The sequence below is a fragment of the Gymnogyps californianus genome, chromosome 6 (genome assembly GCF_018139145.2).
Source record: "Gymnogyps californianus isolate 813 chromosome 6, ASM1813914v2, whole genome shotgun sequence".
Classification (NCBI taxonomy): domain Eukaryota; kingdom Metazoa; phylum Chordata; class Aves; order Accipitriformes; family Cathartidae; genus Gymnogyps; species Gymnogyps californianus.
The window spans coordinates 28,362,045-28,381,813 of NC_059476.1; the positions used below are offsets into that span (position 1 = coordinate 28,362,045).

At 40.6% G+C, this 19,769-nt stretch overlaps 1 protein-coding gene across 1 annotated transcript; it reads right to left on the reverse strand.

Moving 5' to 3' along the window:
* Positions 1-169: 169 nt before the first annotated feature.
* PLAC9 (placenta associated 9) lies at positions 170-14,152 on the reverse strand. The gene is made up of 4 exons (XM_050899273.1): positions 14,004-14,152; positions 2,883-2,983; positions 1,814-1,934; positions 170-353 (listed from the first exon to the last, which is right to left on the reverse strand). The coding sequence occupies exons 1-4, from the start codon at positions 14,059-14,061 to the stop codon at positions 343-345; spliced, it is 291 nt and encodes a 96-aa protein (XP_050755230.1). The 5' UTR covers positions 14,062-14,152; the 3' UTR covers positions 170-342.
* Between the last annotated feature and the right edge of the window lie 5,617 nt (positions 14,153-19,769).

Here is a 19,769-nt window from a genome sequence, read left to right on the forward strand (position 1 = left end):
CTTTGCCAGGGAAGGAGTGAGCTTTTGAATTAAGGGAAGTTTGTTAGCTGTGCTTTAGTCCCAGACCCAACCTGATCTTGTTTTCTTACTGAGAACGCTGTATTTGAAATGCAGTTTTGATAAAGTAGGGCTGCTGAAAGGTTAAAATATAAAGCTTTGAAAGAGTGTCTAAAAGCAAATACCTGTTTATTATAAAGCACAGGAACACAGAAGGCAAACTACAGTTGAAGATTGTTCATCCCTGCTCAAAATCTGGAAACACAAGCTTATTTAATGAACAAAAGTGCAACTGTTTATGACAACCATACTGTTACATTCAGCTGTCTTCTGTCTTCGCAGTGCTCAGCTGGTATCTGTATAGAGAAGAGTTGATGTAATTATTTTTGGTTGTAAAATCAGGATCAATCTTTGTGGATAAACATCATCTAAAACATGAATCATGCTACTTTAAAGTGGGGAATTGTCACTTTGATTCACCAAGTCACAGAAGGAAGGTCCTATCTGCAATTCTTGAGCCATTTGGCAGTTGTTGCAAGCTCCATCCGAGTAGTATTTACTATAGATGTGCTGCAAATATGCCAAGGTTGACTTAGGATTTCCCTTTTAAATTCACTGTAACACTTTACTGGAATACTTTTCTTTTTTAAATAAATTATTGTTGCAGGGAGTAACTGCCCCTCACAGAAAACTGGAAATTTTAATGAATAACAAAGTTGGTGAGGACATATCTGTCATGGTGACCAGATCCATACAGCCAACTGCAAGAACTAAAAACCAACATAAACTCTACTGCTGTCTACTTTGAGCCCACCTTCTATTATGGAAGTGCACTATAGCATGCACGTGTGTATGTACCCACATACAGCTATCTTAAATGAACAAACAAAAAAACCCAACACTGACAAAACTGACTTCATAAACATGTCTGTGGATGCTCATACCTTTCCACAAGAGGTTCATTTTCCACCAAGAGTGTCTCTCACCTTGTTAAATGCACTATTGATATTTGGGCAGAGAATGAAGAGGACAGATCATTATAAGAAGCTGTGTAGAAATAGGTGGTCTCATCCAAATAATTTCTGTTGTGGTTTAATTTATTCCAAAAACATCCAGGAGCATGTTTTGTGTGAGAGGCTTGCGTGTCAAAATTGGATCTAAGGTACCAAAATGTTAATACTTCCATTAACTTTTTTTGTTTTATTGCCCTCCTTTGTTTAATTTGTCACACATGAAACTAAAGAATCACAGGATTTTAAAACTGAAAGAGACCTTGAGATTGCTTAGTCCTTCCTGCTGTTCTAAGGTGTGATGCTTGTTTAACATTTCCAGTGCTGGGGAAACTACAGTCATATCATTTCAGTGGTTCACTGTCCTTGTAAGAAAGCTTTACATTGTGTTTTGCTTGAGTCTTTCTTGCTGCATTATTTCTTGTTTTACTCACTTTTGCAATGGGGAAGAAAACACAGTTTTCATCTTTGTGGCAGCCTTACTCGTTCTGGTGGGCTACTTCAATAGTCTTTAGACTAAACATCCCCAATTTAACTACCTTTCTATGTAGCTCATGTATCTAGCTCCTTGGCTGGGGTTTTGTTTGTTTGGTGGGGATTTTTTTTTCCCTTTTCTTCCCCCCCTTCTCTTTAGTGGTTGTTGAAACCTGGTGTTCAAAACTGGACCCAGTATTTCAGCTGAGGCCTTGGCTGCACTGAATTGAATGAAGGAATTACTTCACGTCTTGGGGGGAGAAAAGATGACGTGTTTGGTAATAACATATGCAACACTTTTCAAGTTAGGTTATATCCCACTAGATACTTACCATCAAAAATGTCTATAAGTGGGGTTCCTGGAGCGATGGGGATATTCGATGTTGTCTCACTGATGATGTTGAGGAGCGATTTGACTTCTGATTCTAGATGCTCCACTGTTTTTATTACCTTCTAATGAAAACAAGGGAGACAAATGGAGAAAGGGGGTAGTTAAAGGGTCAAGTGCAAGGAATTGTATCGAGTGTGTTAGCGGAAGTGCAAATCTAATGTCCAATAATGCTAACAGCTAATTTAATTTATATTGCGCATTGCAGATTTAAATATTTCTTGTGTTATGCTGGCCTCTAGAGGCACAAAGTATTAAAACTGTTTTGCAAGCGTTAAATTACAGCACCTCTGTGTAACGAATCACCCATAATTTGACTTCTTGGCGGGAGCTTTGCATTAATTTGTTTTTAATTCTCTCTCATTTCTGAGCCACCATCATATCCAAGAAAAGAATCTGCATGGAAGATGAGAGGAGCTGATGGGGTGGAAAGAAGAGGGCTGGGACTAGAGCAGGAGAGAGAGAATGTTGCCATTTGAGAACCAATAGCATGCAGTTCGGCAGCTACCCAGCTGGGAATAGTTAGCACTGGATATGTGAGTGCTTAAGACACCAGGGAAAATAATTAAAACTTTGCAGCTTTCCTAGAATCCCAGTCATAGAGTTCATTTAGCTCTTGAGCGTCTGCAGGAACGAGCAGAAACTCCTCTGTCAGTCTTGGAGTCACCTGCAGAATTCACTTCTAACCATGAGCAGATGTGAAACTTTACAAGTATCAGTTCTGAGATTGTTATATTAAAGGCACAGTTATAAACATTTTAGAAAAGGCTGATATGTAGTAGTCAGTGACTGGTTAATCAGTTGTTTGGAATTCATCGAGATTATATGTTTCTGGTAATAATGGCTTTATGGATAGTTACAAACCATGACATCTGACAAAAATAGGTAGACCTTGAATAGAATAAAATCAAGAAGGGACAGCATGTAGAAACATCATTCTTCTTTTTTTTCTTTGGTCAAAAGGATGGGGCAGAGGTCTGGTAAGGTCCAGGAGCCAGCGCAATAGCTCTTACCTCTTCAATAATATCTAAGCGTTTGTGGATCGTATCATGTTCATCACACCAGCTTCCTCTTCCCAGACTTCCAGGTAACACGCTGACAGGGTCTGCAGCAGCTAGAAAAACAGCCACAGTTAAGTAGCAGGAGCTTTTTAATAGCAGTCCTTACCCTTCTGACTTCTGAAGTGGTATTTTGCATGCTAAACAGCATTGTTTACGAAACCAAATGTAGGAGTCCCAGGTAGAAATGGAACCTCTCTCCCAAAAACTACAGCTATACCCCAGTGCTGTGAATGTCTCCTTGCCTGTACACGTTGTCACAGTTGGTTAGAACAAGGTGTTTTCTCTTGCCAGGGGTATTTTTTTTATTTGTTTTGTTTGTGTGTGTGTTTTATACAATCTGTTTTTTCCTACCTGTGTAGGGTAAGTTTATACACTGTAACTCTGTCTCTACAAGTATAAAACCTAAGCATTGGGAAGATCTGCCTTACACATCAGTTCTTCTTAGACTTTCTTCAGAAACAGCTGGTATGGTAAAGCTTTGAAGAGTAGCTAAGTTTGTCCATTTACGCCCCGAATGGATACAAGCTGGTGATTCCACCATGCCAGAAACTTGTCCATAACAGTCTGATTTTGCAATGGGAAGAGAAACAATGAAAGTGTGTACGGCTGATGCCATTTGGTGACCAAGTCACTCGTATATGTTGCTATATACAAAGTCACTTATCTCTGTCAGTTATCTGTATTTACCTCAGTACTCCTGAGCTTTTGCTCTTTGAACATTTCATTCTGCTGGCGCTACTCCATGAAAGGTCAGTTACCTGCTGGTGTCCATGCTTTAATGGAGCCAATTTCCTTTTCATAACTTTTGTGCAATATTCAGTAGCATTCAGATTTTAATACGTGTGCATAGAACTGTAGCAGAGTATTTTAAACCCCACTAAAGTGATAACATATCTTGCTCCATGTAAAGTTAGGTCTTGTTCTTGTTTGAGGCCTGAAGAAGCTATGATAATGAGAAAGGAGCCGTAACTCATTCTGTTGTTGTTTGATTGTAACAGAGACAGAGAGGAAACTGTGAGCTTGTGTTATAATGAACAGTAAGAAATGTAAGAAGAGCAACTAGTTCTGTCTTCAGTACTGTTGTGCGGGAGCAGTGATTTGGAACTGCTGCAGTGCTTCATCGCACGTCTGTGCCAAGATTTCTGGACTGTAGGTATCAGATGATGGCAAACACATGTCAGTAAGGATTGTAGCCATTGCAGTTTGATGGGATGAGAGATGTACTCTGAGTTGGAATGGTATCCTTGAAATTGGAGGGCGGAGGGTGGGGAGGAGGAGAGGATTAAAATGTGATCTGATGTACTAGGCGTTGTTTAGAAATCGGTTTGGCAGAGCTTAAGAGAGAATTTTTGGTTGTTTATTTGTAACAAGATTTTGATTTGGGTTTTTTTGGTGCATTCACCAGGAGGTGGTGCTGTTAGGACAGAACCCCAAAGAATTAATCTACCTGTTTACAGAAGACTACTGAAATATGGCAGGTACTTAAACACTAACTGCTTTGCAGTTGCCCTTTTTTTTTCCCCCTTGCTGCTGTTGGTGCTTTGGGAGTGTTGTTACCTTGTAACTTAGTGGTCAAGTGAACCATGCTACTTATCAAAATTTTTGCTTATTTACATGGGGTTTTTTCCATCTTGGCTGGAACAATATGGAGATACTGAAATTCTGTGTCAGAAATGGAGGTTACAAAGCAGTGGCCAGTCTTTGTCTACAAACCTTGACTTTCCTAATAACAGGATAATAGCAAGGCAAGCTCCATTTTACTGTCAGAGATAAATAAAATTTCCACCTTTCCAATACTTCCGACCTTAGCTCTCAGCATCAAGCCTGATGGCCTGATTCAGCTGTATGCTGAACTGCCACCCATCGTGTTGGAGAGAGGACCAAGGGCAAGCAGAAGGCATGGTGATGAGGTAACTGCCGATCCGTTGTTGACTGCTGGGAACATTCCCAGATCTAACTGCAAATGAACTGTGAAAAGAGGCAGCAGAAATCATTAGACGGACTAAGAGCAAATGGAAGAATTTAAGAATCCCCCTAGGGTGGTTATTTTTCACTGTATTAACCTAGCTGTAGAGGGCTGGATCACAAGGTTGGATGGAAAGTTTGGGTGAAGGCCAGCACCAGTTGTATGCGGTTGTTAAAGGAGCTTTTGGCCAGCTGTGTTTCATGCCAGGCTTATTTAGTTTTGTCCATTCCCTAGAAATGGAAATGCAAAAGGATTAATGTTGGCTAGCTCAAGTTATTGTCGGCCACTTCTTTCTTTGATCATGCATCTTATATCATGCTGGTCCATTAAAGAAAGCCCACAGCTCTGCTGTAGGAGAAGCAGAAGTAGCTGTCTGTCCTGCCCGAATCGGACTCTGAGCCAGAGACTCTCTGGCCTTTCCAAACTGCCTAACGGCATGGTGGGCATGTCTGCTGGCACTGTGCAGGGGCTCCTTTCACCTTTTTCCTGATACAGGACCTTAAATCCACAAGGTGACTTTTTGAAGCAGAAATGATATAAGGACTTACCCAAAGTGCCACTTTAATCATTCCTTTAGCTTAGCCCTTCTGCGTGAAAGAGGATTCTATTCAGCACAAACCTCAGCATTGTGCTGACTGCTGCTCTAGGCAGGTGTACGTAGATGGGGAGGTTAGACACGATGGATGACTGTCATTTGTTCAAAGCAGGGTGTGCCACGATAGGTATGTATAGGTAAGGTTGTTGCATCTGCTTGTGAGGTTAGCAAAACACTGCAGAGCTTTGTGTGCACATGCATGTCTAGAGAACTAGGTAAAGGAGTTGCTGTGAAATGCAGGACTCAGTAGTGCTTGATTCCTTGGGGTGGTTGGTTCCTCCCTTCTGACATGGAGACAGACAGCTTCCCGGCACTCAGAGCACATTGCTGCGTTACACACTGTAATGGGCTTACCGAAGGAGGAAGAAGTGTCTCGTCCTAGTTGCTAGGACTGTAAGATGTTACTCAGAACCACAAGACTAGTGCAGTGCCTAAAAAATATGACAAATAGTCCAAGCCTAAGTGTCTCAGGAAGCACCTGATAGCTGTTGTTAGCGAGTGCTAAGAGTGAGTAGAAACCAAAGCGTGTCTAGTTCCCAGACCTCACAGTATGGAGCTGGCTGAGGGCTGACCCAGCGGAAACCCTCTCAGCCAGGGCCTGCGTGTCTGTGTCTGGTTAGCGACTTTCACACCGGAGCAGAGGTGCTCTTGCACTTGCGATTGCCCCTTCACCACCATGCTAGAACAGGGTACTTCAGGTGGGCGGTTGCTGCTGCTGGCTGGGCAGCCAGTGCTTTGGTCAGTGTAGTTTTCTTCTGTTTTCTGAGCCTTGGCTTGAGGCTTTGGCTGCTAAAAACCCTGATTGTTATTTTGTTGTCTGGCTTTAGCTCTCAACCCACAGCCTTTATCTGTGGGATGGGCTGTTCACAGAACACATCCGGTCCCTTGTAAATATGGCACGTATCTGGGTCACTATGGTCAGACAATTCAGCTGAAGCAATAATTTCCTTGTGCTCAAAGAGAATCACATGTTGCTTATGAGTGCTACCCTTCTCTGCATTGCAGTTGGTGAAAGAAAATGACAGAGTCTGCTTTTGGCACTGACGTTCTCCAGCAGCATCTCTACCTCACGTATTAATAGCAGTCATCTTGTAAAGGGAGCAATGGATGGCTGCAAGCCATGTAAGCAAAAGACTAATGACCTTTTAGGATACTTCCATGTACTTGCTCTCTTGTTGCTGAAGAAACATTTTCAAAATGTAAATTAGAATTTTTACTTGCCTATGTGTCAAAGCACATGCATAAATGCAGAAAACTTTGATAGTGAATTTTAAAGCTAACAGCTTTTAAACTGTTCTTTGTATGGTGTATAAATCACTTATTTGGATATTTGCAACTTCTGACAGCTTAAGCAAGTGTGTAGGAGGCATATTTCAATGTCTTAAATATGTCATTTGAAACTTAATGGGTTACTTCAGGCAGATATTTGTTGTAATGTTTCAATATGGCAGAGAGAACATTACCTTTCAGTTCATTTCCCATCTGCAAATTCCCACCTGATGCTTCCTGCAAATGAGATGCTTAGTTCAATTCTTGAAGTCCATTCTATTTGATATATAGGTGGTTATTTTCCATCAAGAATCAGAACTCTCTTGTTCAAGATAAGAAAATGACCCGTGCCTTTTTTCCTCTGATTAACTCCTCTATGCTACGTTGATGGTGCCCATAAAGGTGGGTAGTTCTAACTGCCCTGTGCTGTGATACAGTCAGACACCAGCAGATGGAGCAGGAAAATGGAGAATCTCTGAGTTGGTTGCTAGTAAGCATATGTTTAATAGAAGAATATGCTTAACGTTTGAAAGAAGTAGCATGATGAAGAGTAAAGATCTATGTATCATGGTCAGCCTGACTGTACAAAACTTGATCTTGTAGCAGAGAATAGAAAGAACAATGAAGTAAGAATTAAAACAACCTTAGCAAACGGGTTAAGAGCAAAGGCCTTAGTTTTAGAATACCTCTCAGTTAAGCTCCTCTGCCTCCTGCACATTTGATATATTCCCCCAACCCCCCAAGATGTTGCTTCTACACACTCCCTGAAGAAGTCCCCTTCTAGGACCATCAGGATTCTGTCTATCCAGATGCTGTCAAATGGTTCATTTTGATCATCAAAGTAGTTGCTAATGTTAAGCATCAGAATAAACCTGAGCAACTGTCTCTTCACTGTCATTTTCTGCTGTTACTAAGACTGACAGAACTGAAGTATGCGATCACACAGAGCTGGTAGGTCTTCATAAGCATCCTTCCTAAAGAGGCATTGATGGTTAAAATGAAGTTACAGGCTTGATATAGAAATTACTGGGTTGGGTTCTTTGGTCTGTGTTATGGAGAAGGTCAAGCTGAGTGACCATAATGTTCCCCATTGGTCTTAAGGTCTGTAAAATTCCTTTTGCATCATTCTATGATCAGTGTGGTTTTGAAAGTTAACTGAGAGTTCATGTTGTGCTCAGTAGGGAGGGAGGGGTAAAACAAAACAGGCCACAAGCCAAATGAAAGACAAGTGAGATTGAAACAGGAACCAGATAGCAAATAAGGAAGCCTGAAATCATGTGATAGACCAAGGGGAATAAAGGAGAACATGTACAACTGTTCAAGAAAACATACTATGCTGTGTGTTCTTGTTTGCACTGCCTTAGGTTTAGCAGTATCATTTTATTCCTGGAGTGTATAGCATAAGGTGGCCCGATAGCTTTTAATGAGAAAATGAAGGGGGTAGTGGCAGATTTATGTTCCAATAGGAAAAAGGTCATGAACTTGAGTATCAAGTTCAAATGGTGAACCCCTTAACCAGTTTGGGAAGAATGCAACAGACCTCTGAAGGGATTTGCTGATCCTTGCTTAAATTATTCCTTGTCTAAATATAACTGTTGGACTCCACTTTAACACATGTATATAAGTTTGAAGTGTTAGCTCAAGAAATTACACAGTTTACAAAAGTGGTTGGTGAAGCTAACTTGCAGCTGAATACAGGAAAGGTTCAATTGCTTTGAACCTGAACTGATACTAATACTATCAGTATTAGTGCTTTCAGACCTAAGACTATGTTAAGCCAAGACTGTTAGTCATATTTAATTTTAGGGGCTGTTCTTAAAGGCATCAAACAGTTTCCAGTTCTGTCAACCCTTAATTACGTTGGCATCCTTAGATATGGAAGTGCTGGATTAACTTTCTGTACCACTGCCAGTTTCATTATCACCAGTGTGCCCAAATTCATTTTAAGCTGTATTATATATAACTTAATCTGTATCAAATTTTATTGTTAGGACACCAAAGATAATTGATTTGGATAGAACGTGTTGTATTGGAAATGCTTTTTAATGTGCAAGTTGTCTTCAAATTCTTACACACTTAGGAGCATATCTTTAACTGGACATAGAGCATCTTCCAGGCTGTAATCCATAAAACACTGCCTAATGCTTAGCTGTGATTTAGGCACCTCTGAACCTCTTTCTAGAGTTTAGACTTTCTAGTTGCTTAAAGATAAGGGAATTCTTGTCTTTAGTGATTGCAAGAAAGACTGCAGGAATTGTAATAAATATGTAAAATTTCTTAGCTTCTTATATACTGTCATAGGTTACTGTGCTTTACACTGGAGGCAACTGCAGGGGTTTGCTTACATATACATGCAAATACATATATACACACACATAAATATATATATGTACACACACCTTTATTAGACTCTAGCTTTTATGGCAGAACGACATGGCAATTTCCATGCAGAGCGAATGTGGAACATCCGAAGTGGGAGATGGAAGGTAAGCATTGTGTATTAGACAGAATTGACAGTAGAAAGCTCTTCTGGAATTTGGGGGGCAGGGGAGCATTGGTTTGGTTTTTGTTTTTTTTTTTTAATCATTTCAAGAATGCACATTGAAAGTTTTTAATGCCTGATTGGGGATTAATCTGTAATTTATATGTTCACTGTATACTTCAACTGCTACCTGAATGCCAAGTCTTGGGAAGATTTCAAACATGGAAGAAAATCCAAGGGATTCCTCTGGTATCCAAGATTCATGAGCCTCTGATAATAATGGAAACATCCTGAAATAAGTTTCTTCCATGAAAGTAATTATTTTCAATATTCATTTTAGAAAGTAAATAACCATATCAGAAAGTCAAGTTCCAAACATGCAGACCTGGCTCATACTCTGTTTATCAAGATATAGAATATTCTACTATGAATATTATTTCAGATCCTAGATCAGTTAAGATTGAACTTATTTTAATTCTTTTTTCCCTGAAAGAGGAGGACCAAAGAGGAAATCGCATGCATTGTGGGATGTATTGCATTAGTGAAGGTGGGTCAGGGTGTCAGCCTACCAGTTCTCACTTCTCTAACTTGTCTGTCCCATCAACCTACAGGTGAGATGCCATGTTGTGATGTGTTCTGGTCCTACTGTGCCTCACTTATGCTTGTGAAATATGCAAAATCAGAAATGGGACTTGATAGACATTGTTTCTGACTAGAAGATGGCTGCCATGTATTTCTGTGTAAAACTACTTCGTTTGGAGGAAGTTTTTGCTATCGTGATCCATGTCGTTCTCATTTCACAAGGGAGCTTAAGCTCTTGCTTACCCAGCAGTGGAGACTGGGGGCGGGGGGGGGGGGGGTACAAGGCCAGGGATAGTTTGTGCTGCCAGTGGGCACTCTTTTTTTTTTTCTTCTTTTTTTTTTTTTCTTTTTTCAGGCACAGCAAAATCTGGGGCTTCTGCCACGGCTGTCTGCCAGAAGCAAAATTACTACTTGAAAAACCACTTTTCTTCTTCCGATGTGTTACCATATTTGTGATTGTAAGAAGCACTTAAGTTTTCTATATTTTCATTCAAAGGAAGGAAGATAACAATAAAATGTTCCTGTGAGGGAGCTGTTGGCTTGGAATGTGTTTCCAGCATGCTGGTCTTCTGAACAAGCATCCAGGGAATAGCCTCTTGTGCTTGTTGCTGCAATGGAAAATGACTACAGGGAATTGGACTGATAAGAGACGTGAGCTATGTAATTTGCAGGTGGGTTTCTCTAATTCATGCTGTAACTTATGATGGGATACCCTGATGCTTTGGGCTGCAAACAGAAGTTTCCCTTTATTATGTATTTATTTCTGTGTGAATATATGTATTTGTTCTGGAAACTAAGGCAAAGTGTTACGAGGATTATAGTAGGTAGCTGTATAGCTGTGTGTGGAGAAGGGGATGAGCTGTTTTAGGAAGAAGAGGAGCCGTGTTGTAGCATATGTAAAGAATAGAAGTTGTGTAGAATAAGTGAGCTTAAGGCTGGTTTGAGAATGGAGGAGGTGAGATACATGCGTATTTGATGCCACCATCAATTTAAGGATGACCACTGGTATCTGAGGATAAAGAGTTTTTCAATTTTACGAGGACATGGCTTTTGGTCTGTGTTTAGTAATAGGAGCTACAGTCGTGGGGAATGGGTGACTTGAGTCTGTGACTTATTCGTCAGCTCTGTGGTTGTGTAGTTTGCATATGAGTAAGTTACGGTAGTAGAAAGAAATATGATAGTACAATGAAAGAATATCCTTGTAGTTTTTTTCTAATGCTTAAACAAGTCTAAGAACTTGCTTGAAGATATATTTTCCTCTGGCAAACAGTTCATGTGTTCTGCAACAACTCAGGAAGCAGAATAGTGAGAGAGAGATACATACATACGTACATACATACATACATACTAGATCCTGGCATTCATGGCCAAGACTCACAACTGCTTCAACCAGAGCAGATCAGCTGCGTTTATAAAAACAGTTGCATCCTGCAGATGAACAGCAGGAGTCCTGTATTTCTAAACTCCTGACTTTTTTGGAGTTTGATATCAACCTTTGCTTTACACATGGAGGTTACAAAGTCCACAGAACTTAATAAATTCCTTTTAACTAAATGTAACAAAACATAGGGTTTTACAGATATATAAAATCTGTAAAAAGGCTCACTTTTGTACAGAACCCCTATCGTCAGATGCCTCATGGTCTTAAGAAACACACCTACATCTGGGTACACTTTGTTGTGACAAACTTTCTTTCTCCTTCCTTGTTGCAGCTCAGAGATGAGTGTTTGCAAAGACTGTAATCCTTGCATTGGAGGCAATGATGCTAGTAGGTTTCTATAAGGACAGAAAATACCTATAACATGGGGTATAGGTTAAACCACTACTAGTTTATTAGTAGAGAAATATTTATAAATATTTCTATATAATATATAAACCAGTCCAAGTCTGGTTTAAGATAGGACATATCTCATAAATTTTCATTGTGGATTTAATTCTACAATGCAGTAGTTTAATCTCCTGGAGGCAAAACACTGTTCTGTGAGAATGCATGTGGTCAATTTTGGGCGAAAGTAAGCTGTTCTGAAGGGATTTTTTTCTCTCCTGTTTCTAGGCAATCGTCTAGCTTACAGATCTTCTCAGCTTTGATATTGTGTGTGGATATCAGAGGATCTAAAATATTCTGAGAAGTCATATTATGTTAGCTGAATGAAGAAAAACATTCTTACACTTGGTATACTTTAACTTGTAGTTAAAACCAAAGGAAACTTCTGCTGTTTAAAAACAAATCACGCCACAGTATGGAGTATTGAGCAGCAATGCCTCCACTGGAGCTCTCCTGTTGCTGCGTCCCTAGCAGTGTGCTCAGTATTTGGTTTGCTCAGCTAAATGGAGCATGTCAGTGGGGCCAGCCTGCTTGCCAGGTACTTGTTTACCTGAGGACTCCAGGTCCCCTCTCTGCCATGCATAAACATGCAGCAAAGACTTTGCTGCTGGGGTGCTGCACCCCTCAGAAGAATTTGCGCGGAGGTTTTTGTAAGAATGGAAACACATTTAAATGGGGCAGGTATTGAGTGCCCCAGTGCCCCAGGCTACATTGTATGCTACATGTGAGCAGCACCCCACAAACTAACCCAGCAACAACAGCCAAGAACTAGAAATTGCGGCCATTAGGCAGGAGCACGTGGTTGCATCCAGAAGGGTTCCTGCGCCAGCCTCTCCTCCTGAGCTCTTTGTTGGCTGAGCTCTATGAATATGAGATTGTTCATATTAACGGCCAAATTAAAACATAAATTTTACTTTGGCCAAATTCAAACCATTTTTAAGAGGAACCCATTGGGGCTGGGAGGGAGGATCTGTAAGGAAATCAAAAGTTAGATTCCCCAACTCAAAGGTAGCCAAGGGAAAGTGGGGATGACTTTTTTAAGCTTGTCAGCCAGCCAGGGTACTCCCCTGGCTGTGACAGACACAAAATTTCCTATCTTACATAAAGTACACCATTGAGACAGTGAAAATGATTCCCTGACTGAGTATCTACCACCTGGCATGACACTGGGTAGTAGTCTCCACTGCAATTATTATTCAAGTACGGTTCTATTCAGTTGGATTTTATCTGAGTTTGCTAATGATTTCTGCTTAAAACCATACTTCTGGGAGAATAAACAAAAGCATTCTTCCAGCCTTTTTTTTTTTCTTTAATTTTCACAATTTTTTTGTGAAGCTCACAAACTCAGAAGAAGATAGTGAGTACTTGTGGAGTGAAAACAAGTTAGAGTGCCCTTGCTGGGGTATTGATATTTCAGTTCATCACTGATAAATATTACAAAGCCAGTTGGGTGGGAGGGAGTCAGGGCAAGGAAGAGTGACTAGGACTTGGGGGCAGAAGGGACTAACAGTTTTTCAGGAAATGTTTTGATTGTAATGGAAAATTACTACCCTGCCATGAATACAAACATTGTGTGTTGTCAAGAAGTAAGAGCAGAGGGAAAATAAAGCTGGGCCTCAGCTGGCAGAAAACACATAATACAAACAGGCTGGGAAGCCAGGTTTGTGGTTACACAGGGACTATAAACCCTTGAACTAGCCAAACTGAAAAGCTTTCAGTCACACTGTCAGCTACAATGTGATTACAGGTTATTCCAGCACTGATCTGTTGTTAATGAAAGTAAAATTCAGATGCAAGCTTATCAGATGGTCTGTGTTTATACTTTGCACTCCCAAGGCATTTGGAGAAGGTGTTATGTGCCTCAAAATCTCCGGAATAAGTAATCCAAAGCAGAATAAAAAAAATGCGGTGCTGTTACCAGCAAATCTAAAAAGAAGGGTTTGAATAAAGGAAAATCTTTCTCTATTCACCTTGAACTTCGATTTCATTTCTGAGTGGATTAGTGTGTATGTTAATAAGGCTGCTAGAACAGTAATTATGGAAATGCAAGGCACTGGCTGCAGCACCTGAATGCGGTTCTAAATTTCTGAAAATACAGTGATAGTATCTCCCTTGAGAAGTGAAAAATCTCTACCAAAGCAATATGCCTCCAGGATGGACTTTAATAGCACAAAAATGGAGTTTTTCCTCTTAAAAACAATATTCCCACAGAATTTTGACACATACCTGTGTCGCCTTCATTTGAAACCCATAGAGTAAGCAATTCTTTACCTCCCCCTCCCACCCCATGCAAAGGCTTTGACCATGCTACGGTTAAGCTATAGTTTCTGCTTTGCAAGCTCGGAATCACTTACCTAAAAGATTTCGCTCTTGCAGGACTAAAATAAACACCAGCGCCCAAAGGACAAGCATGGTTTCAGCCTCTCCAGGCTCTGCTGTAGTCCTGGTGGAGAGCCCTGCAGCCTCCCTCCCCGGCTTCGCATCGACTCCTCCGTCCAGCCGTTCGTGCTGAGGTTTAGCCAGAGTTAGGAGGAAATATGCCCAAGCTGAGCCAAGATTCTTGAGCTGTTCTCTTCTGCTTCCCTCCTTTTAAAAAACACCCTTCCAGCTCCATGCAAAGTCCGGTTACCCAGGCAAGCTGGCAGTGGTCCAAGCTCCCCAAAGTTACTTTTTTTACCCTTGTATTTATTTACACAGACTACAACTGGAATGTGCTGAAGAGCTTTGGATCCTGTAAATGCAGCAAGTGGGACAAGAAAAGGAAGGGAGAAAGGAGGAGGAAGGGGTGCTGGATGTTTCTTTCCCTGTAGGATTTCATCTAGGGCAGGGAAAGCAGGAACACTGGAAAACACAGTATCTTTAGATCTTGTGAGCTTACAGGGCTTTTTCCGTTATTTGTCCATTTTGAAGACTGCAGAAACATCTTTTTTGGGCAGTACAAAGTGTGGCAGTGTTGTGGGAGGTGGCAACTGTCTGCGTGCTTTATGTTTGGACGGTATCATAGGAGCTCCTGAGGAGCCGTCTGAGCTCTTTTCAGTTTGGCGGGTTTTTGAAATAGGTTAGACTTGGTAACACCATGTGCGAAAAATAGCGTGGCTAATGGTATTCTGACAACGTGTGTGATTTTTAGCGGTTTCTCAATTAAACGTTGTTTGTCTTGAGGGTTCATGGGTGCTGCCTGGGTAAGTGTCAATCTTTGACCCCACTAGACTTGTGTTCAAAGACTTAACGTATCTCCTTCCTGGTATTGTTCCTCATATTCATTTAAATTGAGTTACCTTGTTTCAAACTATTGCAAGTAAAAGGTCAAAGGTCATTAAAGTGTCCTACTTAATCCTAAAGGCCGTTATCCAGGATAAACAGTATTCTAACTATTGAAAATAAAAACCTGCAAACTAGAACGGGTTTTCTTAGTCTTTACCATCTCTCTAGCAGTCAGAAAATCAAGTTATTTGAATAAGATATCTGACAGTGAGCCTGTAGAGATGCTATCGTAGAGTTCAAAGTATAATTATTCTCAGTGACTTCCAAATCAAGTTGGATTGTAAGCTCAATTACAAGGCAAAATAGCCTCAGTAATAAAGATTCTGCGACTGGAATTTAGCTGGTAACTTCATTGAGGCACTGAGCAAAACAGGGCACAGAACAACCTCGGTGGCTGGTGCTAGTAAGCTAACATTTTTATGAAATAAAAATGAAATTGGCTATGAGAATTAGAGTGGCAGTGTTTTTCTGGGTTTTTTTGGCTTAAATCACTACGTAGCAATACTGCAATTTTTATGAATTCTTGTTTTGAGAATAAATCTGATCATTCCTGCTGAAAAATCACATAAATTTTAGTTTTGTTATAAACAGGTCTTTAGAGAGGAACTGCGACAGGTAACAGTGAGTCCACTCTCTGTTTTATTCTCTGTTTGAATATGAGACGCTGACATGGTAGGCTATGATTTTTGAAGTGAGAGATTATTTGCGTGTTGTCTGCGCTTTGGAGAGAGGAGACTGAGGGGCAGAAGAAGAATATATATGAATAGTTGGCTGCTGTTTTCTGAATGTGTTTGTCCTTCACCTTTGTCCTTTCTTAAGCAGAATCACCTGATGCATTCTCTGTATTGCAAAGGGAGCCCGTTTGTGGATGCTTTTCTGCACGCTCTTTGCTGTCCTCTATACCATACTATTAAAAAGCGATGAACATTCATTGAATCAGTTTTCCCTTCAACACACTATGAAAAATAATACAATTTCCATTCCAGACCACCTCTGCTGAGGTCACTTACCCCCTTTGCAGCACGTTTCCTCGAGCTTCCTCCTGAATTGCTCTCAGGCTGCTGGAACAGTTCAGTCCCTCCAAGGCACTTGCTGCTTATTTTTACATATTGTGTTATGTTTGACCATCGTGAGGTGCTGGTCTGATAGCCATGGAGAACTAAACAAAATAGTGAGGGTTTTCTCTAGTGTCATACTCCAGAGGTTGTTTCTGTAATGAGAGAGAAGCTCTTTCTACTGCAGGGAAATGCAGCCAGAAAGAATACTTCTGCCAAGTGGGATTCTGGTTTTCAGTAGGACTACCTGTCCTGAGAATTTTGATGATCTTGGTTAATTACCTAAGATGACTTTTGTTATTTATAAATACTCAGAATGAAGCTACAGATTAAGACAACTTAACTAGCAACATGAAGTACAAAAAATCCAGGGTATGTGACAGAAATCATTAAATTGCAAAGTAGATTTTTCAGTGCAAGACAGAAGATTTGAGAGCAGCAGAAAGAATATGATACAAACCTATCTGTCTTCTGAAAAGTTGGTCAGTAACTGATTACCATCAGAGAAAGCATTCTTCAGCATATTCATCTTGGAAATGTCCATATATGAGAATATAATGAGATCATATGAGTATAGGTTTGCACAAAATCCAGCTGTTGAGATGTTCCCAAGATACTAGCAGCCAAAAAAAGCATACCAGTGAACGGGGATGTGAATTTTTGCCAGCAGGCAGTCTGGTGAAAGGGAGAGCAAATATAAGGATTAAGTCTATTTTGGGAGTGGCTTTTTTTGTACAGTCTTTCTCTATCTCTTTCTTGGACTAGTCAAATGCTTGGCAAAAGCAATAAGTAAGTGCATAGTGATCCCACTGAGTGCGTAGGGAGAAGGAACAGAATAAACAAAGGGCATGTGTCAGCAGAGGACGTATGTGCCATGTGAAAAAGATCATACTCTTATTGGGCATGAAATCCTGCAGCATGGGCTGACAGAGGATATGGCTGAGCATACACTTGGCAAAAATTGGAGTGCACTGTACTGCAGTCCCTTGGGACTTCAAGTGAGACAGAGAGAAAATGAAGTGGAGATTACTTCAGGGAACAAAAATATGGTAGAAAACCCATCCTTGTAGGGAGAGGAAAGCGCCTTACACTGAAGAGAAGGAAATGAAAGAGAGTGATCTCTATTCTGGATTTAACGCTGACAGATGATGAAATCAGTGCAAGGTTCATGTGTCCTCCCTACCTGTCCCTGGGAGAAGATTTGTGTCCATTAGGGACTGTGGAGATTCCTTGGGCTCTCGTCACAAGCTTAATATCTGCTAGCTGCTCATGACCAGAAGTTCTTGCTACTTGGAGGCTGTTGAACACTTTATGTAAAATGAAGCTTGGTTCATGATCCTTTTAGAAGAGGTCAATTATTTTCACTCTCTTAATTTACTCAGTTTCTGTCTGCTGGGTTGAAACCATAGTTGGATAGATGTGGAAGCAGAATTTTGTTACCTGGAGGTTTATTTCCACAGAGCAGGTATGCAGCTTGTGGACTGCTTCTAAGGGAAGCAGAAGCTTGCTCTGCAACCAGCACATCTGTTCGGTGAACAGATGAAAGGCCTCTTGCAGTGGTGATTTCACCAGAATGAAGTAGGCATTGCCATTTAAAGCTTTTGATAGTAGTGACTCCTAGCACCACGTCCCTGACAGTCTCCACTGAGCCTCTGTGTCTCTGTTGTTCATGGGACAGCCTCAGTTGGTGTTACAGGTCTTGTGGGCTGCAGCCTTCGATGTGTGAATACCTTCAGGTTCTGTGCCAGTGCAATCCCCTCTCCAGTCTGTTATATATCCACTTGTACTAGTGTTCATTATCTTGATTTGCAAGGGACACCAAAAAGTGTGAAGTTCTCCTGCTATTGTCATAAAGGCATAATCTTTCACACTGTTAAAAAAAATATGTCACATGGTTGATGGTATGAGGTACTGTCAAGATCAGCTCTGTCTCTAATTGTACCCTCCCTGGAGAAGTTAACAAACGTATGTGTCATGGAGCAGACAACTCTGATCCAGCAGACAACTCTGATCCAGCCTTCTTCATAACAATACATTTTGTACTACGCCTAAAGCCAACAGTGAGTCAGCTACAGGAATTGACTCTCTTGTGTCATCTTGGTGCCAACGCATTAGGCTGGATTCTGTTTGCCAGCATTAGGTAAGCATCTGATGGCTTCAGGCTGTTTTGCATCTGTGGCTTCAGATTCCTGAGCAATCATCTGCGAGGAAACTGATTCAGAAAGCTGAAGGAAAAGGTGGGTCACATGGAATATTAGTGAATGGTGTCGTTTGTTTTGTATTTTTAACCAGTTGTTAGATCCTTTCATTTGACAGATTTCATGCATTTTAGGAAGCCTGACCACGCCTCAGAAACCCCTGCGAAATATGGTATGCAGTGTGCCTGCCCATTTTAGAGAAAGGAAAACTTTGTCCTAACAAACCTGGATTAACTATATTCCCAGCTAAATTAGTGACTCAGGAATAGACTCTTGACTCCCAGTCTTGTATTGCAGACATGGTGATCTGATAATACATGCTATATTTTCCATTACAGAAGGCTGTGTCCCTTCGCTGTTGTAACTTTACGTCCACCCATTTGAGTCACATAAAAATGTGAAACAGATCTGTGAGTTCATGGCAGATAATACTCTAGAAAATAATACTCATGGGGGAAGTACTTGATTATTCCCAAATTAGAATTACTCAGCTAATGTCTTTAGCAGATCAATATTGCAAACCACACTAATTAAATGAGATAATTACTTGCAACTGGACCAACATTTTCATTCTGTGAAGGAGCAGCTAATATCTGAGAAGCTATTCATCTGTTGAATAGCACCTTGCTGAACACAAGTCATGACAAACAGCAGTAAAGCAGAGGTCTGTGTTTCTTAACATCTGTGTACCTTTCTCCATTAGGCAATGCATCAGCCATGTATATGAAGCCTTTGAATACAGGTAATATTTACCATATGAAGGACTTGTGAAGTGGAGATATCTAATGAAACAGAGAAACAGCTGGAAATAAATCCCATTTTCAATTACTAGTCAGCCTATTCTCCTTTCCTCTTAATTACCACAAGGTCACGGACAGATGCAAGGGAAAGAATGCCTTGCCAGAGAGAGAAGCCAAGCTAATCACTCCACTGCCATTCCTCTGAAAATTTACAGCACATGTATTAGTTTACAGCCAATGAGGTAAAAATCCCAGGTTGACTCCTTTTAAAATATGTATGTCGGAGGAAATATAATACTGTAGCAGGATGGTAGTAGTTCCTTTGTTATTACAGATCCCTCACATCTTTAGCTGCAATTTTTCTTCAGGCATGCTTCCGACACATGCTTCTAGGCAGAGACTGAACGAGAATGTGTATGAATTTTTTCGTCCTGCTGTCTGCATAGTTAATCACATGGCGGATCCTGTCCAACAAGATTCCCCAACACTACAGCTGGCTATTACTGTATGGTACTGGCTTCTTACCTCTTTAATTCCAGCTGCAAAACTGCATTAAAAGACAACATAAATACTTTCATAATGCCACTCTTTAATAGGAGAATTTGTGGTAGTTGCCATAGGGAAATTGTGTAATCATGAATGGGAAGAGAAGTGCCCATGAAAAAATTTCTATTAAAAGTTGATCCAAGGCATGAAAAACCTTGTGAGAGTATGAACAAATTAATAGATTAACAAGATCAGCATGCACCACAAGCTCTGGAGGCAGGGCATTAATTCAGATTGTTAGAAAACAGATGTGGACTTGGGATTCTTGTCCTCCACCCCTTATTTTGAATTTTTTTCTAATGAGATCCTTGAAGTGT

What these genes read in the sequence shown, in the direction of transcription:
- PLAC9 (XM_050899273.1), bottom strand. Translation starts at nt 14,061, where the DNA reads ATGCTTGTCCTTTGGGCGCTGGTGTTTATTTTAGTCCTGCAAGAGCGA. An exon ending in GCAAGAGCGAAATCTTTTAG is followed by an intron (nt 2,984 to 14,003) that starts GTAAGTGATTCC and finishes CTGTTTTTCTAG; the next exon opens with CTGCTGCAGACCCTGTCAGC. An exon ending in GCTTAGATATTATTGAAGAG is followed by an intron (nt 1,935 to 2,882) that starts GTAAGAGCTATT and finishes TGTTTTCATTAG; the next exon opens with AAGGTAATAAAAACAGTGGA.